The sequence below is a fragment of the Agelaius phoeniceus genome, chromosome 3 (assembly GCF_051311805.1).
Source record: "Agelaius phoeniceus isolate bAgePho1 chromosome 3, bAgePho1.hap1, whole genome shotgun sequence".
Taxonomy (NCBI): Eukaryota; Metazoa; Chordata; class Aves; order Passeriformes; family Icteridae; genus Agelaius; species Agelaius phoeniceus.
The window spans coordinates 37,980,611-38,004,557 of record NC_135267.1 but is presented as its reverse complement, the minus strand read 5'-3'; the positions used below and the strand labels follow the sequence as shown (position 1 = coordinate 38,004,557).

General features: G+C 43.6%; 1 protein-coding gene across 1 annotated transcript; it reads right to left on the bottom strand.

Annotated features, from left to right (window-relative positions):
• Nucleotides 1–1,713: 1,713 nt before the first annotated feature.
• TRIB2 (tribbles pseudokinase 2) lies at nt 1,714–22,579 on the bottom strand. The gene is made up of 4 exons (XM_054629256.2): nt 22,442–22,579; nt 21,185–21,605; nt 16,920–17,212; nt 1,714–4,061 (listed from the first exon to the last, which is right to left on the bottom strand). The coding sequence occupies exons 2-4, from the start codon at nt 21,452–21,454 to the stop codon at nt 3,593–3,595; spliced, it is 1,032 nt and encodes a 343-aa protein (XP_054485231.1). The 5' UTR covers nt 21,455–21,605; nt 22,442–22,579; the 3' UTR covers nt 1,714–3,592.
• Nucleotides 22,580–23,947: the final 1,368 nt, after the last annotated feature.

Here is a 23,947-nt window from a genome sequence, read left to right as displayed (position 1 = left end):
TACATGTATTGTAGTAAAAGAGAAGTACAACTTTTTTCTTTTTTTTTACATTTGGGAAGGGTAGAGAAGGAAGGGCTGGAGGGATTCCTAAGTCTGCCATGGGGTCATATTCTATGAAATGGTTTTGTTTGTAGACATGGCTTTTCACCCCACACATTTGTGAGATGATCATCCTTTTCCCCAGGACTGAGAGGCAGCTAAGACTGTGTGACAGTCTGCTCAGCAAAATCCCAAATCCCACTGCAGTTGCTACCCAAATTGAGGGTGGAGCAGCACTTCTTAAGAAAGCTGTCTCAAGCATTTCTGCAGCAAGCAGTGCTATACCTGTGTACTCAACTAGCAGTGCCCATGAAGCAGAAATAACAAAAAGAGCTGGAAATCAGAATCACAAATTCCCCTCTTGGGTTTAGCTTTAGGAACAAGGAAGCTCCAAAAAAAGACACCCCTTCAGCATTTTATAAAACAGACTTCAGCTGCCAAAGGATGCCTCTGCAGCTTTATCCTCAAATAAAAAATTCACTGCAAACGAGCAATCATTAGTCAGCTGCATTTTTCGTATAATTACTGGCAGTGAAAAAGCAAGCGTGCAGGTTGCTGGAAAATAAGGTCTAACTACTTCCACCCAAACAGAACAGAAGCTGTTCACATAAGTTTTAGTGGGGGAGAGGGAAATCCTCAGTGCTCCCCTTCTCTCTATGACTGATTACAATCTGTTTTTTTTCTATAAAGCACATTTATTGTGGGAGTTTGATTTGAAAGAATTTCAAGAAATTAAACTTTGCTGCAGGCATACAGATAATTTAAAAAACTGATCTTCAAGTGTTTCTACATGTTAATAACATTTCTGGTGAGTGCTATAATCAAGTTCTAGTTCTCAATCTACCAACTGAAACACATGCCAAGAATTACCTAGGAAAAAATCATGTAGTTCCAAGTTAGCTAGGCTGACAATAAACCCTGGGCTAGCAGTTTTAGTGCAATAATCTTTATTTTGCAATGGGGAGTTTTGAGGCTGGGGGGTTTCTTTAGGGGTGACTGTCAACCACCTATAGCTTTTTGAAACTACAGAGGTGCTGAAAACAGCCTGCAGTGTGGCTGTTAAACCAAAGCCCAGTTCAAACTGTCTTTTCTTAAGAGACCAGGATTCATCTATTCTGCCTCACGTTCTCAAAGCATCTTACTACCCTACATGCTCTTATATATGTCACTACCCGCATCTGTTAATTTTTAAGGTGAATGACAAACAGAATCTGGCCTTAAATAGAAGACATTAAATTAGGAGATGCTAATTCAGAACCATCCTTTCTGGAATCGAGGTGCAAATGCAAGATGCACATTGCCCCAGGATTTTGGAAAGTGCAAATACCAGCTCACTCCATTTTGGTATCTCTCCTCATCAAAGGGTCTCCCAGCACCAAAGTTCTCACCACATTTCAATATCCTTCTTGAAAAAGGTAAATGGGTTTGGTAAGATGCAGGGACAAGCCAAAAGAAGAGAAAATAGAAGCCAGTTTTATTCATAGCAAACGGTAAAATTTTTGATGAAAAGGCTTACAGCGTTACCTTGTAAATAAATATAAGTGCTGTTTTCTCAGCTCACGGGACTAGGCAAGAGCCTGTCAGCAACACAAAAAATATCAGCTGAATGATCCTAACAGAGCAAACTCTTGCAGCACCTCAGACATTCAGTAAGAACACTGTTCACCACTGAACTTTAGTTAAATATGCACAATTTTATTTATTGAAGAGATTAGGACAAAAACATTAAACCAAATACATGACAAAGCACCAGAGGCAGTAAAACCCCACCATGCACATCACCAATCTTTCCTCCTATAAGGTACTTATAAAATAAAAAAAAGTCCTTCTTGACACAGCACCATCTTCAGAGTGTAAAAACATTACTCCTTTATATTCTTAGTTACCAAAATAGAACCAAGGCAGGTCAGCTGCAGCTAGCTTTGTCTCTTGATAAAGAACTGTGAAACATCCTCTTGAGAGTGGGACCATAACTTTCCTGCAAGGCAGGCAAATAGCATCCATACGTCAAATGCCAAGTAGCTGTACGCACATGCCACATACTATAATTAAGCACAAATTCAAGTAACATTTACATACTACAGAGTCCACATGTACCTACCCAAAAAACATGACCACTTCACAAAACGTATACAGGCAGTAATATCAGAACAACTGAGGTACTGGAAACACAAATATTTATGCCAAGAGATTTCAATATCATACAGCAATATAAAAGCAGTAATAAAAACATTTGCCAGTCTAAATCAAATAAAGCTATCTAGAAAAAAAAAAAAAGAAGCTAAATAAAAAGTTATTTAGGGACAGAAATACCTGAACAGAAAAGAAGTGTGTTAACTACAGCATGTAACATGTCATCCCAAGTCAACCCGTAATTGAAGTACTGGCTTAATACATCACTACTGTGACATTTTCTTCAATAAATAGAATAAGTCTTGACAATACAAAAGGTGCATATTACTGTGTATGTTTCAAGAGGAATATCTGTAATATAAATGTTCAGCTTATTAATACCCTCTTATTTCTTAGTCTGGACATTAACAAAAATGAAAATCAAACAATTCTTTTCCCAAGTTTAAAGGAATTCAAAGAAAAAACCCACAATACTCTTCCTCAATAATAAAGAGCCCTCTATTTACACATGGGCTAGTCAGTAAAGAAGAGATTGGTTCTCAGATGAAGACACCATTAAGGGCTTTCTGCCCTTGCTAGTCATATACGTGCAGCATGGCAGATATGGAAGCCAGTATCTCATATCTTTTAAAAAAAAAATTATACAGTTTTATTCTTTTTTTCTCCTATTATAGCAGTAATGCAGTTGAAAGTTCGAGTTATAATAGCTTCCTGCAACAAACCATTTGACACAAAACAGAACAGCCTGTTAAATGACAGTTACTTCCCCTTAAGGGAACAACGCATTAAAATGTCATTTCCTGACAAGAATATTAAGTAGTTTATTTAGAAGAAATGACTTGAAAATAGCTATCAAGAGACATGAACTGAAATTTTGCTTTTTTTTAGCACCCACTTTTCATGTCCGTCTTTGTGCACCTAATTTTTTTCTTGTATTAATCCCATTAATTATTAGACATCCGATTAAAAAAGTTAGCCAATTGTATTTTCCCTGAATAATGGCTGAAGTTGAATATCTAACAGTGCGATGCCAAGATGTGAGCTGAGGCAAAAAAGTTTCTATTTGTTGTGAGTTACCACTGTTTTTAATAGAACAGAAACAGGAGTGATACAGCTGCACCAGAATTGGCATGTGCAGTCTCCTTGGCTCCAAAAAGGTGAAGCTACAATTGCTCCATGCTGCCTTTTCTCCTCCAAATCAATCTAACCTGATAGCAAGCTCCCCCCGCCCCCCCAATCTGTCCCCATGCTACATTTGTTATATTAGCTCCTTGTGGAGGTTCCTTCTCAATCCGAGGACCTCTGAGTGTCTTTTGCTACCAAGCTAGGCTGATGCAGGATGTGATTGAACGCGGTCAGGAAGGGCTCCTTCATGTGTCCATCTCCAGGTTGTGTACCTTCTGAACACCAGTCTTTGTGCTCAGTTAAAGAATGGGTCCAAGTCTTCTTCCATGTTGACATCAGGCACCAGCTGATCTGATACTTCCTTAGCACCATATCCTGAATTCGATACATTAAAATCTGTAGAAAACCATGGATGGTCCAGAATTTCCTGTGAAGTCAGCCTTTCTGATGGCTCTCGACGCAGTATGCTACGTATGAGGCATTTTGCCTTAGGGGATAGAGTTTCTGGAATGTTAAACTGCCCACGACGGATCTTGCTGAACAGGGAACTAGGCTCAATGTCATGGAAAGGATAGCGTCCAACCAGCATGGTATAAAGCATGACACCTAGACTCCACACGTCCGCTGCTTTGCCAGAGTAGCTGCCATTTGTGTTCAAGATCTCTGGACTCACATAGGCTGGGCATCCATGCTTATCAGAAAGAGAGTCATCATTTCCTCTTAAAATATAAGCATCTTCTAGGCTTTCCAATTTCACTCTAGTCCTGTGGGGGGAGGGGAAAAAAAAAAACATAATACTATCAAGGTAAGCAAACATCAAACACAAATTCTGACTGTTGCAATTCTATGGTTATAATAGTCATACTCTACAAAATTTGACAACTGCAGAAGTGCATCAGTTTAAAATCCCACTCACAGCAGTCATTACAGATAAATTGATATTGTCTCTTCCATACTGGTTAGAGATATTAGGCCCATATAGGGAATACTGCCACACATACAGCTAGAGGATTTCAAATACAGTCACGTCCAGTAAACTCATTAATAAATTTAATTAATAACTCATTAATAAGTTCTCTTAAAAAGAGAATAGGAACTGCCATATTCATGCTTTTGGTTAATTTTACATAGACATGATTTCCAAAAGGGGACATAAACCTCAAGATCTTTTCTGAGCTGGATGCACTCTAACCTACCTATGTAGGATTCACACCCAAATACAAACCCAGCCCTAACTACACAAGGTTATTTTGACACCCGTCATGCTGGCAAAGCCACTCTGTACACCTGTAGTTCAGCAAGGTTTAAGAGTAATAAAATGGTCACTCTGACCCTAAATGAACCCTCTCACCAGCCAACACTTTCCTTTACCCTAGCAATTTTCAGAGAAATTAAGAAAGAGCACTTTTAACAAATTTCAGTCTTCCCAAATAGAATTTTGGGCAAAGGGAGATCAGGTGAGCTGAAGGCCAAGATTAACAGCAAGCTTATCTACCCAGCTGAGCCAGAGGAGCTTCTTGCACTGGAATGAACAGAGAAGCTGGCAAAGGACTTGCAGAGATGACAGGAAAGCCTTATCTAGACTGCAAACTCCTGCTGCCTGCAAAGCACTGTGAACTTGTCATTGTGCTGCAGTAATTATCTCTGCAAGAGAATTTTCTTCCCTTATGGATATCACACAGGAGCAGAAAAAAAATGATGCAGAGCTGCTTGTCATAGCACTAGCTGAACATAACCTTTCTTTCCCTTCTCACTGCTAGGCTTTTTATCTATATTTAAAAATCTGTCCCTGTTGGATGCATCCAAAGGATTACCAAGTACCCTTCAGACTACTTCTCAGCAAAGGGTGGTTTAGAGAACAGTCACTACAATGCAACAGGGCTTGTCCAGTGCCATGGGATTGCAGAGTGACCTAGCAGTAGTGCAGATTTTCCTTTCAATAATTTGGGGTCATAACTCAACTTTGAGTTTTAGTGCCCTCATCCCTGAACCCCACAGGTCTGTTGCCATCACTCTTAGCCCTGTGACACGGCCCCGCTCTCGTACCACAGACATTCACAGGCAGGGACTGGACTTCATCCCAGAAGGCAGAATCTGCGTCTCTTGACTAAACCACGTAATTTAACAGGCATTAAAATAGACAAGGAGAGCCTTGTTTCTTAAATGTTTACTGAAGACAACACTGATTGAGCCTGAGCTGCGAAAGACATCTGGGCCAGCTTTGGCTTAGACTTAGTTCCAGGGCAGCTCAGCCCTATCTTTTTTGAACCAACAGAAGAGCATTTTACTCCATGGAGTACTCCAGAGGCAACTGTGCCATAAACTTTCATGACACTTGGACCTTTTCAACAGCTAAATAAGTTTACTAGCAGAGGTGAAAGCCCCTCTGGCAACGTGCCCCAAATGAGGAAGTCATAAATACAGAATTCCGAATACCTGGCTCCCAAGCACAGTGTGTCAGGGCAGCTCCTTCTCTCCTGAAACAGGCCAGTGTTTGCTCCTCCAGTTCAATGCTGATGGGCATTGCTCAATACACCTGCTTCCTCATTAATTACCACTGCCATCCTAACAGTACTTCTGGCCATGGACAACCCCCTCATTAGCACTCAAACAATACTTTACAGCAGCAATGCACCACACAGGAAGTGGGCTGCAAGGAAAAACTTCACTACAATTACCAAGACCACAGAAATTTCCCTCTGCACACAAAGCAGAGGGTCCACAACAGGAGAGCGACTTGAGGAGAGTCCTGTCACAGTGCTCAGCTTTGACACATTCCTGCACCTGCGCAGCGTAGGAAGAGAAGCAAGGAGAAACGCCCGGAGGAAAAAAAACATGCCAAAGAGGGCAGAGAACAGAGAAGAGGAAATGAAAGGGAAGGCAGGGACATGAGTTGTGGTTCCATTTGCATTGCCCACCTCAGTTTTTCCATAGAAAAGCATGTCTAGCAATAAAACAGTGGGGCCAGATACTCAAACATGCATTAAGTCACTGAACTGCCAGACAGGAAAACATCGACTCACTCCTGCTAACTAACAGAAGCAGAACACACACACAGGGAGTGGGGCAGAGCAGGCTATTAATAAACAACTTCCAGGAGGGAATTCACCCCCACACACGCTCGCCTGCCATCCCAGTGTCAACAACACAGGGAAATGTTGTTTACTTTCCTATCCTATTTTACATTTCTGGGAGTTGCCAAAGACTTTAGAAAAACAGTTCAATAAGAAGCTTTTATATTACATATAATTATTGGCATTCCCAAATCTCTCATTTCCTACAACGGACACAGTACAAAACCACAGAGAACAGACTGCAAGGTGTGTCAAAAACTCTTATTTTTTTTTTTCCAAGAGAAGAAATAATTTCTTGATAATAAAAGAGAAGCAGCACACAAAAGCCATATCCTCATCTTGCTTTCCTTGCAAGGTGCTGCAGCCTCCACACAAAACAGCGGGTTTTGTTTAAGCAAGCAAATGGAACAACAGCTGGCCCTTATCTGCCTGCTCCTCTGTAAGCTGTGGGCAAATGAAAACACTCAAGCCAGGTTTTTCATCCTGCTGAGCCGACAGGCTTTGAGGAAACAAAAGGTCCCAAATTAAACAAAAACACAACCTTCAGTCCTCTTCCTCCTGGTCAGCCCCAAACCCTGAGCCAGAGACTCCCTTGGGTGCAAGGTGCCAAGTGGTGAAATGGCTCCCCTGCAAGCAGGCAGTGCTCCTGCAGCACTGGGCATACATTTCCCTGGCAGACTGCAGGGCCTGCATCCCCTGAGCACACACTGCCAGCTGCATGGCCTCAGCATGGCTTTCTCCTCTCCCAGCTACACCCAGGCACAGCCCAGGTGTTCCCAGTTTGTAAAGTCCAGTGTCTTCACAGTCGATGATAACAAAGACTTTCCATCCCTACAGCAAGGAGAGCACAGGGATGGGAAGGGCTGTCTGACTTGACATAGCTGGCAATAGAAAGAGCTCACAGGGTGGTTCTCCCAGCACCACCAGGCAGGACTGGGGCTGGGCAGACCCACTGCAGCCCATTTTCTGTGACAGATGACTTCACCCACCTCAGCCTCACAGATGGAACACAGTCTGTGCAGTGCTACCACTGGGTACTGCACAGGTGTGTGTACACAGCAACTCTCAGTCCCCTTTTGACAGTCGTTCCACATCTTTCCAGGCAATCAAAAAGCAGCAGTCTGGCTCAGAAAGTGCTATTTCCCAGTGCACAGTACCCCATCTCTGTGAGAAACAGCTTCCAGTTTTGCTGGCCTTCCTTTACACTGCATTTCAAGCATTGGCTAAAAGAGCTCTGCTTTCTGCAATCCAGTGATGTTTAAGGTTTGGTTTTTAGGTTGTTTTTGGGAGGAGAAATCAGGCAGGGAGTATGGAAGGGGATGAGAAAAAGGGGAGTCAAAGTCTAAATACAGAGAAATACAGAATGCTGAATGAGAAGCAATCTCTCTCCCCCACATGCCTCTCTCAGAAAGCACTGAAATCAAATAGCCATGAACAGGAATAAAAGCCAACAACAACAAACAGACCCTGAAAACTACAAGACGATTCTGAGAACACAGAACCTCCACAGAAAAGGGTGGGGAGTGCATCCAACTGCAGATTAACTGGACAACCCAAAATTTGACATTTGTTAAGGCAAAGGACAGAAAAAAACAAACATGAAGGTGTGAAATCACAATCAACTTTGAAGTGCCTCCCATCGCAGAGAGGAAAAAGGACAAATAAAAATAGTTCCCTAAAAACCTCTCATTCTCTAAGTAATTAACTCACATCAGTCCCCACAAGAGAAAAAGGATTCTCACAAAGGATCCCCAGAAGAGAAAAAAGTTCTCCAAAAGCACCAGCATTTGAGCTTGACAAACAGTTGCAACAAAATTAATCCCCAAAGTTCAAATGTAAGCTACTGCCTCAGCCGGATGAGAATTACTTTGTACACATACTGCAGGGCAACAAAGAGTTTTGCCAAGGCTTACGTAATTACAATACATAATTTCAAGTTTTAATGCAGACCCCGAATAAGCACTTGGAAAAAGAGCATTATGTATCTATCAGATCATTGATAAAACACTGCATTAGTTTAATGCATTAAAAAAAAATACAGCCCTGAATCATGGCTATTTAAAAAGGGGAAGCTATTCTGCCTATGAATGCTTTCCCATTACTGGTGAATGAAACCACAGAAGTGCAATCAGAGGGCAGCAGCAGCACTCGGACGGGAAATGCGTCTTTGTCCCCATAGAAACCGTCAGGGAAACCCATGAAAAACAATACCACTCTGAGTTTCTTATCAATATGCCATTCATTACTTGACTGCATTCAGACTTTGCTCTTCAGTAATGTAACAAAACATAATCAATTAAGTGGCTTCCCGAAGGTTCTCCAATGCAACCTTTGGCGCACTCACCTCTGCCTTTGTTGCACATCCCACACTTTTTTTCCAACAGATTCACATTACTCTTCCCTGCAGAGCTTTGGGACTATCAGCAAATTGCTATCCTGCCTTTTGACACTGAAACCAGGGCATAAGAATCCAACATTCACACTTGCTCTCCAAAAGCAAACAATTTCCATACCAAAATCAGTTGAATTATTCAGAGGGCTCTCAACTCATAAGGCAGGAGAAAAAAAATCTTTAACATTTAAAGCAGTGACAAGAACTGTTAGTCTGAGCGTTTCAGAAGAAAATACCTTCATTGCCGTGAATAAGCAGTCATTAGTAAAGGAGCCTGCACCTGAATCAATGAAAGCAGTTGCCTCTAGTCTGTCCCCAAAGCCATCTGTATGAGAAATAATACCTGAGCAACAGCTGAGCCAACCTTCCCATTTTGGGAACACTAACTGCAGACTGGGCCCACAATTTTTGCACAGCAACATTCCCCATATGACAGCCAAATCAGCTGCTTTTGGAAGAGACTGAAGGAGCCATCCTGCTCTGGACACTCCAGATACACCATCCAATTGTTACTTAGGCTGGGTAAAATTAAAAGATCCAGATTTACAGATTCTATGCAGCAGACTCTGGAGATCAGGAAACAAACATCATTGCCATCTGAATTACTATTTTTTTTAATACAATTGCAGGTAAATATAAAATGACAATTTCTAAAGGTGCTTCACAATATTCCTCCAAGGGTAAAAAGCTGAAAGCGCCCAAGAAATGTTCTCTCATATTTCAATAGTATTCTGACTGAGACCAGGAGAGCCTTTCCCTAGGTAGAGGCATTGAAGCCATTGACTGCCCAGTGGACCAGGGATTGCTCCTAGGTGGCCAATAATTTACAGGTCATTTAATCGAGGTCAGTTGCCCACACCTCATCATAATGATGAGAAGAGCATGCATGCAATTAGAGTCACAAGGAGGCAAAAAAAAAAAAAAAAAGGGAAGCTCAACATAGGAAGCAGTTATCTTTTGCTAATCGATTTTTTTTTTTTAACCAAGGGAATCTCTCCTAAATAATGCAGAAGTAGGCATTCTTCATAAGGGAGCCAGTGAGACAGGGAAGGCGGTAATGAAAGCCCCGGCAGATGATTTGCAGCTCTGGTGAAAAGACTGGTTCTGAACTCACAACTACCCAATCTCCTTGGGGGCAGAGGGGCACACAGGAGCAGGGGGAAATGTTATGCCATCCATTTAAATCCTGCTCCTTTCACCAATAGATCCCTTTCCAATTTGTAACAGCAAAAACCATGGGTGTTCACCACACAACGTCCTACACAATTTCAGAGAAGAAAAATAAACAAACTCTGCACAAAGGCTGTTAGACAGTCTCTTGCATAATGAAACAGGCTCAAGGAAATGTTTCAAAAGACAACTGGGACTTTCAGGCAGCACAGGTTTACAGGATGAACCTCGTTCCTAAGGGAAGATTCCTTCACGGGTACTTCCGCACAATGAGGAAGCCTCTAAAAATTACATCTCCCTCACCCTTCCTCTGCAGGGATGCTAACAGCACAGACAGCCTTGCCTGCATCCCCCGACATGCAGTACCCAGCAACTTAGAGCTTTTAACTTGTTTTAAGCTGGTCTGGGTTTTTTCCCTACAGAATTCCACTTACAAATCCTCTGGCTCATGTCCAGGAAGGACTGGTGCCCCAAAGACCTCAGTTTTACAACACTCAAATAGGATTGCTGGGAACAGCCTGTCCTGTATGCCATATACTTTGTTTCTTCCATGCCCTTATTGCCTAAAGACAAAACATACTCCCCAGAGAGTTGGTAGGTAGTGATGCTTGTCTTGAGGTGCAGGCTGTGAAATCCACTGCAGACTCTTCCACAGAGGAGCTCGGTTACAATACCCTGAGCAATCCATTCTTCTGTAAGAATCTGAGTCAGGACAGCTACTTCACTACCTCACTTTTGTCTTGTTAGATCACATTGAAGATCAGAGTTTTAAAAGGCTATGCTGTCAACCATATGCTGTGTTTCCCATCTTTTCTAGGTCTTTTGATACAATGCATGATGAAGCTCCACAGGGAAAGAAGACCACAATTTTTTTTTTAATATAACGTCATGTTGTGAAAACAGCCCAGTACTTTCTCAGCCTACAATGGGTGCTCAACATCTCTAAGGCCATGCCATTATTTCACAACCTTACTGAAAACCTTTTGCTTAGACGTCTGCAATCCTGTCTCCAAGCAATACACATCTATCAAAAAAGCAGGTGCTCAAGACTAAATATGCCCCAGGTTGGCTCCTCTTTACAATCACCACCTTTCCTCTCCCTCCCAAGCCTGATGTAATCCCCAAGTGTGATAATAACAACAATTAAAAGAGAAGGCAGCAGAAGAATTTCACTCGGACAATGCACTGCAGCTGTGACTAGTTGGGCTCCTGCCTCCCTTTCTCATTCACCCCTAGCACAGACATCCAGATACCCTCAGTCTCCACTCATAATTCAAAATGGACCATTTTGCAGCAAGTCTAAGGATGGAGGTTTTCAAGTCTTTAAAAGGACCAGCTATTTAACTGAATTTGAGATGTCCTGAGACACATCTACTCATCTACTCCAGGGGCTACAGAGCACCTTTTGTCAGAGAGATCAATCCCACAATGGGCATCTCAGGAGAGGCACCACCCATGACTGACATGACAGCCAACACATACCACAGCATCCTGCCTGAACAGGGAGAGTGAAGAAGACAAGGCCCTACTATGATCCACATAGTGCAAAGTGCTTAAATGACACCCCAGGGGTAAAACCTCCTGCAAACTCCAGTGCTGGCTTCAACAGCTGGTCTCATTGAAAGGCCTTGAGCTGACTCAAGGTCCATCTGAGTTCCCATCATCATCCCAGGGCCAGACAGCAGCCAAATCTTCCCTGGCTTTTGCATTAATTTATAACCTTTGGCACAGCAATTAACCTGTATAACTATCTATGTCCTTAGGGGGAGATTTATGCACTTCACAGGGTGGCTGTGATGTTCACCACCTGCAGACAGCCTCCCTCTTCCCTCCTGCTGGGAAGGGCACCAAACACATCACTGTCACTCCCAGGAACAGGGTGAGAAGAGAGACTTAGTAACCAAACCGCACAAAGGCAATGAGGACATGAACCCTTCTGTGGAAAACAGTTGCGCAACCACTTCATCTTCTACCTAAGCCTCACAGCAGATTTGCTGTCCATTAAGAAATCTGCCTTCCTCCATACTTTAAGAATAATAATTTCTGGTTTGAAATCTGACCTATGAGTCTCCACTATTGAAGAACTTGTGCTCTTTGGTCCTGCGGCCCCGTTCAGTGTAGAGCAAAGTGCTTAAATGACAAAACAGATGAAGACTGTTTCTATTTCTAAATCTTCAGGTATTTTAAGAGCACTCCCATTTTGTTTGATTTTCTTCCACTTTAGGACTCTCTAGGACTTAGGGAAAGCATTAACTTACACATTCTCTATAGAATTGTAAGGGTAACAGCAAATTTTAACACATTGATGAAAAAGCTGCTGACCACATTATACTCTGAGAAATGCTGGGGAGAAAAGCTTACTACTTACTATAAGAAAATGAAAGGTCTACATGCAAAAAGGTTGGTATATGCATTTGTATTTTTTGTGGGATCAGGTTTGTATCATGAGGATTGGAAACAACATAACTAGGTCATGTTAAAGCATCATCCACTCAAAGCTGAGAAATTAAAGAGGAAAAATTATTCTAAGAGCACCAAGTAAATATGTTATGCTAGCACAGGCTTTCTAAATTAGTGTATTGTACTGGCTGCATTCCCCTGGCATAGAGCAAAAAGTGTCAAATCCTGTTTATTTTTATTGAATCCCACCTGCCTCATATTTACTCAAAGAATAGAGGAAAATTACAATATCTAAATACCAAAATTATTTTAATTTTCCCTTCAACAAGTCTGATGAATGTACAAGGTCTTTAAGCTTCAAATATTACGACAGCTAATATTTTAATATAATTAAAGGCTTAAAAACACACTAAAGAAATTAATAATTCCCTGACAGCAGAAATGTTCTTGTATTAAGCAAACCATTGAAACAACCAACACAGAAATGCTTCATTTAATTCTGAGATCTTTCAGATGGCTCTTTCTCAAAGCATCTGCTATGTATCAGACTGATGAACTGCTTTATTAGCTATATACTGTGTATGGCACTATTTTTAGCACAACCCAAAAAAACCTGCCTGTTCTGCAACATCATTATGGGACACCAGCTAGGAGAAGGGCACAGTTCTGCCCAAGGGCCTACTATGAGGACAGGCTGTACATGGAAAATGGTAAATACCATGACATGAACACAGATAAAATACTCAAAAGCAAGAGCCTCACAACATTAATACCAACCTGGCTTCATACCCAGGAGAAAAATTTTTAACAACATGGATGGAAGGAGAAAATATACAAGAACACAGGTTTTATCATAGGTCATTCACTGTTTTGGATTTAAGTTTCATTCTGAAGGGTAAGGACACAGTTTTTGAAGTGCCTTAGAGGTACTTTAGAAAGTCTGTTGAGACTCAGCATGGCAAGTCAGTGTTGTTTTCCATATATTCAGTGTTCTGGAAGCCACTACAATCATTTAATAGATGTGCTGCTGCTTGCTAACCCAGTCTTACAAAACATTTCCAGCCATGCTGTAATGTCTTAGAACTTCTGCTTCATCAAAATCAGCTGCAGGTTTATGGAGTTTAACTCTGAAATTTCAATACTACAAGACTGGCTATTTCACTTATAGTTTACCCAGGGATCTACAGACACCTCCTCCTAAAAAACACAACTGCACTACCTTTTATACAAAACAAAAACCCATGTAGCAACAGCACACATCATTTTTATGGAATGCAATTCACCCTATCTTCCAACTTCCTACAGTTCAGGATTTAAAGAAACTATAAACTACCTTGAAACACAGACAATTTTTTTCTGTTTGTTTCCACAGTGGAATTCTGAGTTTCATTTTAAGTGCTAATGTACTTACACACATGCAATAGTGAAAGACATGATCTGAGTCTCTCATGGATTTACCACATTAAGGAGAACACCTCTAGTACAATTAGGACCCCTACAGAATGCTCAGTGCTACCAGCCTATAACAATACTTTATTCCAGTTACCCGTTCATTAGAAACATCCCAAGGCACTGTGATTTGCAGCATCCAAATAACACACATTTTTAGTGGGGACATCAAGTTGAAGCTAAGAGCACTTTTGGTGCTGCTAGATCAGGAGCCCAAATCTCTGCAAATGCCAGCTGTAATTTAGATAAGGGGGATGGGGTAGAAGAGTTTTAACACTGTATGCACCACCTGCAAAACTTCAGGAGCTCTGTTCTTCTATTGAACTACCAGGATCTCATTAGGATCAATGAAAGATGATGTACTAAGAAATGCTTTAAAATTGATTTTCTTTTTTAAACAAATGGAACTACTTCCACATAACCTTCACATTCCCTCTGGCTCCTCCAGTCTGGCAGCTCTCAGCCAACAACAGACAAGCATCTTACTTAAAAAAAAATAAAAGCACCAAGTTTTCCATTCATGTGTTGCCTGCCTGCTGGATTTCACATCTTTTCTACTACCAAAATTAAAGCCATGAGAGTCTTCAGGAAGAGGAAGTTCCAAAGTGGTAGGTACTTAAAATGAACTGCAGAAAAACAGCCTTGAAGAAATAGGAAAAGAACTGCTAAGAAAGAGCTTCACTGAAGAGCAGGTGACACACAGCAGCAGAGTTCACACACATTTCTCAAAACATCATTTTTATCTCTTCTCTCCCTCTCTGGTTCATTATGAGCTCTAGAGAGCAAGGGATGGTGCAGCACCCATCTGCCAGGCACGGCTGCTGACGGCAGCTCCTCGAGGACTGCTCAGCACACAGGAATCCTCAGCAGCAGCCTCAGACACATGGGAGCTCGGAGGGATGCAAGCAACACACCAACACCTCTGTGAACTCAGGAGGACCAGGAAGATTTTTCATTTCTAAATATAGCAGGAGATTGAAAGTGATGACTGATTACAGTATGATGATCAGAGGATGTGAAAAAAGGCAGTCACTGCTGTTTGGTTCTATTTCTATCTCACATTATTTCATCTCTGTTTATTTAGTAGAGAAAGGATTACAATACCTTCCTACTTACAAACCAACATTACATCCAGAAGAAAACCGCATTATGATTATCTTAAAAATAACCAGCAAGTCCTATTTGACCTTTATAGTGAATTATTGTATAATTAGAAGACAATGCTCAGAACTGAGCAACAGTGTCATTTTGCAAACAACAGCTAAGTTAAAAACATTCATAAAAGCCAACACTGCTATTACAGTACACACCACTTTTCTTGGGTGGCTGAAGGATTTGGCCCTGTGCCTCCTATGCTGCACTCCGTTCCTAGTAAGCAGCAGGGTAGGAGTTCAAGAGCATTCAGCACAGGCCTGTGTCTGCTCCCACTGCACTGCTCTGAGCTCATGCTGCCTTCCCTTGGAGGAGCTCCTCCAAGTTCTGTTCTTCATGCAAAACCACACGTTTACATACATCCCCAGGAAAAAAAAAATCCACTTAAACATTCGGACGTTATCATCTACAACAGAGAACAACCCCTCAACTATTTTGCACAAGTTTCCTTCTTATCTTCATCAGAGGTTCTAGAATGGTGCTTAGTTATTAAACTGGGAGTAAAAGTTGTGGAAGTGCAGTTTATATCTAGCTGCTCTGCATTTCTCTATGAATGATCATTAAGCTCGTTTAATTTTATGCTTTTTTTATTTGAAAAAGATGAGGAATCAGATCTTGGGGCTGCAGTAGAAAAAGGCTTTGCAGACAATCATCTGAACTGAATTAAGAAGTGAAAATATATATTATTTTTCAGTCTGTAAATAGGTTAAAAGGAAAAGCCTATTTTGCAAAACTCAGCTTGCAATAAAATAAAAGTAGAGAATATTTAAATGGGATAGATTGTCATCTTTATTATGTCATTTTTATTTTAAGACCAGGAACTTTTCTTTCCTGAATGAATTGTGTATTAGTTTTTTGTAATTTTTAGATCACTAACTTCCTGAGAAAGAAGTTCTTCCTGTGGAGAACTTAGAGAATTTGGCTGTTTCTTGTAATTCCCCCAACAGAACTGATATGCACTGGTAATTTTTAACAAAGCTCTCCAAAACATCCATTTCACTCTGCAGCAGTTTGAACAAGTTTTCAGACAATTTTTAGTAATCAATTAAAAACGTAAACCATGTCCCCATTCTCTACCAAGACCAGAAGAAGTACAAAGGCAGGTTCTGCTCCTATTTAGATGTTTGGATTTTTTTTTTTAATGGTCATTTTCCAATTTAATGACTCTGTGAAAGCCTAACATGATTCTGACAGTATTGATTGCTCTGATATCTTATGTGGAAGTTGCAAATAAATTCATCATTAAAGACAAAGAAGACTGGTAAACAGAAGGAAAGAGATAGGAAATTTCCACACGTACAACAGTACAGCTATTGCTCCACATCAGAAAGAGCACTTCAACAATATACCCAGAGCATCCAGTGCTATTTCTTTCCCTGTCTTCCCATACTCCTTCCCCAAATCATTTACACAGGAGGGTGTCTAGGGAGGAGATATCATTAAAAAAAACCAAACCAGTAGTTCCCCAAGTACTACAACAGGTGGTCCTACAAACAAGCACCCCCAGTGCAAGGCAGTTTCAGTCTTAGTATGATTAGTGACCACACAATACTCTTACAAGCAGCCTCCAGACCCTCTGAGCATGGAAAACAAGATGTCCTCAGAACAGTCCGACAGAAAACACTTGACTGCTCTTCCTCTTTACACCTCCTCACTGGAATGAGCCATTTCAGTCCCCAGTCCTCTTTAACATCCTCTTTTAACACCAGCAGCCTTTATAATAGTGCAGCTCTTACACCAGACACCCTTTCAGATGGATGTCTCCCCAAGAGGAATGAGGAAACTCCTCTAGGTGGAGATGCAGAATGCAAACAGCTCTCTATACTTACTTTACTCCAAAACCTAAGCCAGAAGGTAAAATGGCACATCCATCCCACGATCAGGTTGCAGAGGAAAATAAAGTGTACTACAAACAAAGGCTACAATATCCTGCACCTCCAACTATCTGACCTCAGGCACCCCCAGCCATAACGAGGGAGACTTACCTTTCTTCATCCTTAAAAATAAACTTTCGCAGCTTGAGATCCCGCAGTACCAGTCCACCATCATGGCAGTGTGCAACAGCAGAAGCTATTTGATAGAAGAGTTTGGCTGCCTCCTCTTCTTTAAGCTTCTTGCAGGTACGAACAAACGAATGCATGTCCCCATAGCTCCTTTCAAAGAACACATACGCTTTTGTCTCCCCGAGAATTATTTCAGTAATTTGGTTGATATTTTTATGCGCAGGCAGACAAAAACATGGTGCTAATAACTCCTGGTAGCAGCCAATATCAAACACCTGCAGGAACAATGACAGTAAAGCCAGGGTTAGTGACATGAAGGACAGTGAAGTCATGGTACATCTGATTCTACTAACAAAACCATCCCTAAGTACAATTTATGTCACTGCTGAAAGCTGCACCAATGTAAACAGGATGTCACAAACTCACAGCAGTGAGGACAAGACGAAGCAGACTGCACAACCCCACACAGAAGACACGTAACCTTGACAGGAAAGGCTAGTCTTCAAAACTGGTAGCAAGCACAGTTACATTAGCTAACACCTGATCAAATCTAGAATGCAATCTAAATTAAGCTGTGAAGACCAGAGATGTATAAGGGCAGTACTCAGAAGGAAGCATGTTTCTTTTCTATTTTCCATCCAAATAAACTCATAAAAAATACAGCCAGTAGCTTTGTATTGAGAGAAGCTGTCACATTAAATCCACCCTGATACACATGCCTGGCTCTTTTGATTTTATTAACCCATTAAAGCCTTAAGGATTTTCAGGCTTAAAGTATCATCTATTGCTATTCCTATTTACTTCCTGCCTTTCTTTCATCTCTGAAAAACAGCAAAGTCACTTTCACTTTCCAAGTCTCAGTTCCACAATAGCTGTTTATAAGATCAGAAGGACAACCCGGGAAATAGCTCTGCCTGTTGGAGCACAGACAAACACCCTTCAAAAGGCAAAGACAAAACCACCCTGAACTCTCTGCATTTCAATCAAGTGCTCCATTAAAAGCGAAGTGTCCCTTTACTACTAAGTATGTTATCACTGATCTTATGAATGAGCTGTAAGAACTAAAAAAGCTGCTGGGAAACCCAAATATAAAAAGTTACTATAATCTAGTGATGACGAATGAATCAGTATTTGAGTCAATTGAGAAAAGACCACATTACAAGAAAATGAAAGACTTCATTGAGAATAACAGAAGTCAGTGTGCTAAAAGAGACTGAGCAAAGTATTGATAGGAGCGATTTTTATTTTTAATTATACTTGCTGCAGAGGACTGCAAAGCAAGTATTAGCATTTCCACCAGCATAAAAATTCAATTAATATATAACTTACTCGTGAGTGTTTTGTTACTTTAGTAAAAAGAATTTAAGGTAGTCATGTGTCCTTCGAACAAAATATAAAAATGAAGAACTGGTCTAGTTCTCTAACCACCGTTTTAAACTGCAATTATTTTTTACCTTTCTGTATTATAGCATTTGTGTTCTGATAGTGGGTATTTGTACCCTCTCTGAGAAGCAAATATCTTCCTGTTCTCTCTAAAGCTTTAAAAACCTTTAAAACTTGAGTGAGAAAGATACAGTTCAATCAAAATTTACCTGAGGCTTCAAAACCTGCATCCTTTAATGCTTCAGAGCACAATCCTAATAAACTCCTTCCACAGAAGAGAACCCAGATCCCAAGAAACTGGGACACCCCCTTCTCACCTGTCACCTCATACCTGTACTGCCTTACCCCAGCATAGGGAAAAACAACCTTAAAGGCAGACTGCCAAACAGAGCCAGCACATTTTACGGGGGGATGGATTAGCACCGAGGCATTCTGGTGACATGGTGCACCAGGAAAGCAGAACCAGGGCGGGGAGGGGGTGTTGCTAAAATCCCTGGTGTGCAATTCATTCCAGAGGAGAATTCATTGACATTTGGATCTCAAAAGTCGTAACTACTACATTCTAAGTGAATGGCTCTTCTACAAAGCAGCTGCTATAAAATAAAATTTAAGCAGGAATATTCATGTGGCTCAAACCCTCATGTGAAAAGACAACTTTCCAGAATTCTCTCCTAAACCAGATTATCATAATGTAAATTAGTTACATTTTGTGGTTCTCAGACTATGTTAAATAAGTAGCTCTGGTTATGTACAAGTACTGTGTTTGAACGGGGGGGTAGATAGGAAGCACTATCATACTGCTACAGTGTCAAATACCTTCTATAAAGGGCTTCTTTGTATCCCAGCTTTTAAGATCCCTGGCCTCAATTCAGCAAATGTCCAATAAGCTGCAGTTTGATTTAGGTCTCGCTGGGAATTAGAAGTGAGAAGTTACCATTGTTTGGATGCCACAGAGCCTTGAAGCAAATAACGGCATCTGTACAGCCGGTGGGTGCAGCCAAATGAATCTTGAGAATCATCAGTATGTGTCTGTTAAACCCAGCGTTTCTGCAAGCAATCTCTAAGAGCATCTTCAGTAAGACACCAGAGACCACCTCTCTTTGCCGGAAGGCTACTTGACAAATAGTTGTCATGATACTGCAGGCATTTTAAAGCACGCATTAAATTAAGCCGAGTTCAGGACTGACAACTGCATCCTCAGAAACTAGCAAGCCAGGCTAAGATCGTATTTTTGGAGCACAGCTAGTAGTGCCTCGCACATATGGAAAAACTGATACTATTCAAATGTCAGGATCAGCTCAAAAACATACAGCTTAAATGGAAGGGAGAAAAAAATAACGGCCCGGTCTTTGTGAGCTGCAGTTTTACTGTTCATACTGTTATCAACAGTGCCTTAATCCTGCAAACCAAACAGGAAACAAAGAAGCGCATAGCCCCCGCTTTACTACTTGCCATGCGAGTTCACCTAGAATTTCATGCAGAGCAGCAGCTTTGTGAGACCTGTTTATTTCATGAAAAGATGCCAATGTCCTAGAGTGCAGCACTGTACTACTGCGTCGAGCTGGGCTTTCATTCTCGAAATTCTCATGTTCTATTTCAGTTTGGTAACAAAGCATCCAGTTCAGCAAGCAATATTAGTTCTTAGCAAAGCCATGGGCCTTTTTTCCCCCTAAATAATCACATGAAGTCCTAGGTTTCATCAGGTTTTATAACTCAATCAGTTAGCATATTTAAATTGCCCTCTGAACTCCAATCTTCACAAATAGCAAGGAGGAGCAATTATTTTCACTTCTCTGCTACAGCCTAGTCCATAACTTTTTATGAATCAAGTATGAGAAAGTATGAAACAGTGAGCAACACTATTATTAATCCCTGGAATACTAGTAAGCTATAATACATCTACTTTTCCATCTAGAAATTTGCCAAATGGCATTAATTCCGTGTTTTGGGAATAATACAAACACTGCAGCATGTGTTGCAAGGTTGCAATTTGCTATGTAGTTATAAAAACTGCTACTGGGTAGTGCTTCAGTTTGCTGGACATAAGTCTGTCTCGCTACAGACAATAAGAATCACAATTTGGGAACAAAGGATAATATTCCCTCAGCTCAAAAAGAGAAAAAACACCCCTCCACAGATGTGCACGCATGCGGATTTCTTTTTCCCACAGCTCACCTTTTAATAGTAGGAGCAAATTGGGAGGAGGCAGAGAAAAGCCGGCAGGCTACAAAGAGTGGGCTAGCTATTCTGTCTGCACTTCTAAAAACCGTAGGTGTGCAGGTTTTATTCTTACTCAGTTGGGCAGTGGGGGAGGATGCTGTTTGCAAACAACCTCCACCGTGAGGGAGCTCAGGCTGATTAATTAGATGTGGTTCTTTTTTTTAAATCACTTTTAAGATAAAGCCGATGGCAATCTGCCCCCAGCCCCCCCCCGCTTCTCCATCCTCTTCCGTAGCCAAAGCACAGAATTGGGGGCAGTAAAAATCGAGGAAGTCAGCAGGTCCCAACACCTTAAAATTAGCTGGGAATTCCCTACTCCATTTTGAAAAGTGAGTGTGTGGAAGATGAGGCTTTCTCCTGGTCTGAACTCACGTTAAAACCTACTTCAAGAACGGCTCTTTCCAGAAAAATATCCCCCTGCCAATAGAAGGCAGACCTGGCTCCGGGCCACCGCTATAACGTGGCCATTGTCTGGAGAGAGGGAAAAGTTACAGGATTCGCCTATAATCCTGTCTCCCTGCCTTTTGTTTCTCCACTATTCAATAAACGAGGTACACGGCCATGCTCGCCCTCCTGCAAGACACGGGAAACCCGGGCGCGACAGGGGAGAACCGGGGGAGGGGGAGAACAAGGAGAGGCATTACCTTGCAAACCAGCTCCTCGCCGCTGTGCAGATGTACGGCTCGGAAAACGTGGTCTCCCTCGAGAGGCTCCAACAATAAGTATTTCCCGATGCAAGAAACGCAATGCGACAAGTTCGGGGTCTCCGGCGGGCTCGGCGAGCCTAGATTCGGGCTAAAACTCTGGCTTGGCTCGATGGACCGTATGGACGAGAGCTCTTCAAAATCCTGGGTTTTATTCCGCGGTCTCCCATATCGTGCTATCGTGATAGGGGTTGACCTTTGTATGTTCATGAGTATGGAGAAGACCAGCCGAGACGCGGCACCGGAGCCCTGGCGTGGAGCGCGGTCCCTCGCCCGTCCAGCTGCGGCTGCCTTTGTGTGGCGGAGGGGGGGCGGGAGCGGGAGCGCGGCGGCGGCGGGCGACCAGCCTCAGCGCCGCGTCCTGGGCACAGGGAGAGAGCGCTCAGCCCGCGGCCCTTTGTTCCCGCCGCCGGCCGGGCGCGCAGCGGCGCGGAGCAGCGCGGCGGCGGGGCAGCGGCGCCCGGGGCCGGGGAGCCGAGGGGCGGGCGGCGGCGCGGCCGGGGCTGGGCGGCCGCGGCTCCCGCGGGGCGCGCAGCGCGGGCGGCAACAAAAGGTCGGTAACGCGGTGTGCGCAGCGGGACCGTCCTTCCGCTCCCCTACGGCCCGGCAGCGCCGCGCTGCCGCGGCTCGGCTGTAGATGGCGCGGGAGCCTCGCCGCTAGCGCCCGGGGCGCTCCGAGAATGCCCCGCGAAACAGCGAGGGAGCATTTAACTTGGGCCGACAAAGGAGCGGGACCGCGGCGGGCGGCTCGGGGGAGCCGCACCGGCACCGCGGGAGCGCGGCGGGGCAGCGCGCACCGCTCCGCGCTGGCGGAAAGGAACGCGCTGTCGTTGTCGCGACAGAACAAAAAGTGCAACCAGAGAATAGAGAGCGCTCCCACGCTCCCCCTGCACAGCGGAATTGTGAGCGGGGGCTCGCTGCCTTCGCCGCGCTTAATGGAGTTCACGCACAAAGAAAAGAAAAACCGGCGCGGCGAGAAGGGCCCGAGTTCTTACTGCAGGGGCTGGGAGGGCGATAAGCGAAAGGCCATAAGGGATAACTAAATAGAATCGCTTAAAAAAAAATAAATGCAAAGAGCAAATTTTGTTTGATGGGTTTTTTTTCCTCTTGGGGATAGAACATAGGCAGGAGAGGGTAGCCGCGCCGCTCCCCTCCACCGAGGCACCGTCTCCCCCCGGCGTATCAGTAACTACTTACGTGGCGGGGACGCTGGCTGCCTCCGTGCTCGCTGCCGGCCGCCGCACGCCCGCACGGTGCCCAGCGCGCAGCCCGACTGCCCCGCCGCCGCCCGCCCCGGCCCGGCCCGGCCCGGCCCCGCCGCGCCCCGCCCCGGCCCGGCCCCGCCGCGCCCCGCCCCGGCCGCCCCGCCCCGGCCCGCCCCGCAGCCCCCCCGCGCCCGCCGCGCTCGGGGTAAACAAGGTGAGACGTCCTTCCGCAGCCCTGCCGAGGGCTCGGGGGCGGCCCGCCGGCTCGGGGCCCCGGGGCTGTGCCGGTGTATCCCGGTGTATCCCGGTGTGTCCACCAGTGTGAGCAGCGCTGTGCAGCGGTGGGATGCTGACCGCGGCTCCCCCGCTGACAGAGCTCCGGCAGGTCCAGCCTTTCCGGGGATTGCCCTTGCGGCTGGGGTCGAGATGTTGGTATTAATTTTAATATCAAAAATAATAACAATAATAATGGTAGTGGCTTAAGCTGCCCTAAAAGCAGAGTCCGCTCCTCTGTCGGGCGCGGGGGCTGATGCAGTATCTCATGTGCTGGCCGATTTTTTTCTCAATGAAGCAATCGGTTTTTTCCGGGCAGCTCGGGGCCCCGCATACTTAGGGGAGCACTGGCGCTTGTACCCTGGTGCTGCCGGGTGGGAGGAGTTCTACCGACTCCAGACTTGTCTTAATCCGTCCCAAAATTAAAACGGAGGGGAGGAGGGAGTGCGGGGGAAGGGAAGACAGGGGGAAAACGTAAACCTTTTCGCAGAGAAAGCCATGAATGAGGTCGGTCTGTCTCCGCCCAGCACCACTGCGGGCTGTCGGTTTGGTGTTTTTTGTTTTGTTTTGGGGGTTTCTTTTGTTATTTTTGTTTGGATTTTTGTTGTTGTTTTGGTTTGGTTTGGTTTTTCAGTTTTTTGTCTTTTTTTAAAATCCGTTCCCCTTTGTTTAAATAACAGGAGTTTATATATATATTGAAATTTGATGAGCAGTTCTCTGAACTCCTAATGAGCCTGATATGTACTACGTAGTTTTTGTCTGGATGTTGGTGGTGATTTTCTTTGAAACAACGACCAAAAAAAGTCCACACCGAACCAAATACTCAAACCTCTTCCCCCAATCCCCTCCTGCCCCAAAAAAGGGGGAAAAAAGTATACAAGCTAACAGTAAGAAGAGAAGAGGTCTGTGAGGAGAGCACGGCTCTGTCCTGGAGCTGCAGCCTTTGCAGGGCAATGCCAAGGGACTGTCTGTGTCTTGTGTGTCCTTTCCCCCCATCAGCACAGGGGAGGATCAGAAATGGGAGAAGGGTTGTTTTGAACGCCTGTGAATTTGGGTGATACCTGTTTTCAAGGAGTAGAAAGAAGTGAGTATGACAATAATGAAATAACCAATGGAGGAGTCAGTCCCAGAGGTGCCTGCTTTGAGGCAGAGAAACAACCTCTGAATAGGGCTCCAAAGAGGCTAGGGATGCTGCAGTCAGGCTCCAGTCTTGACAGGGGAGGCT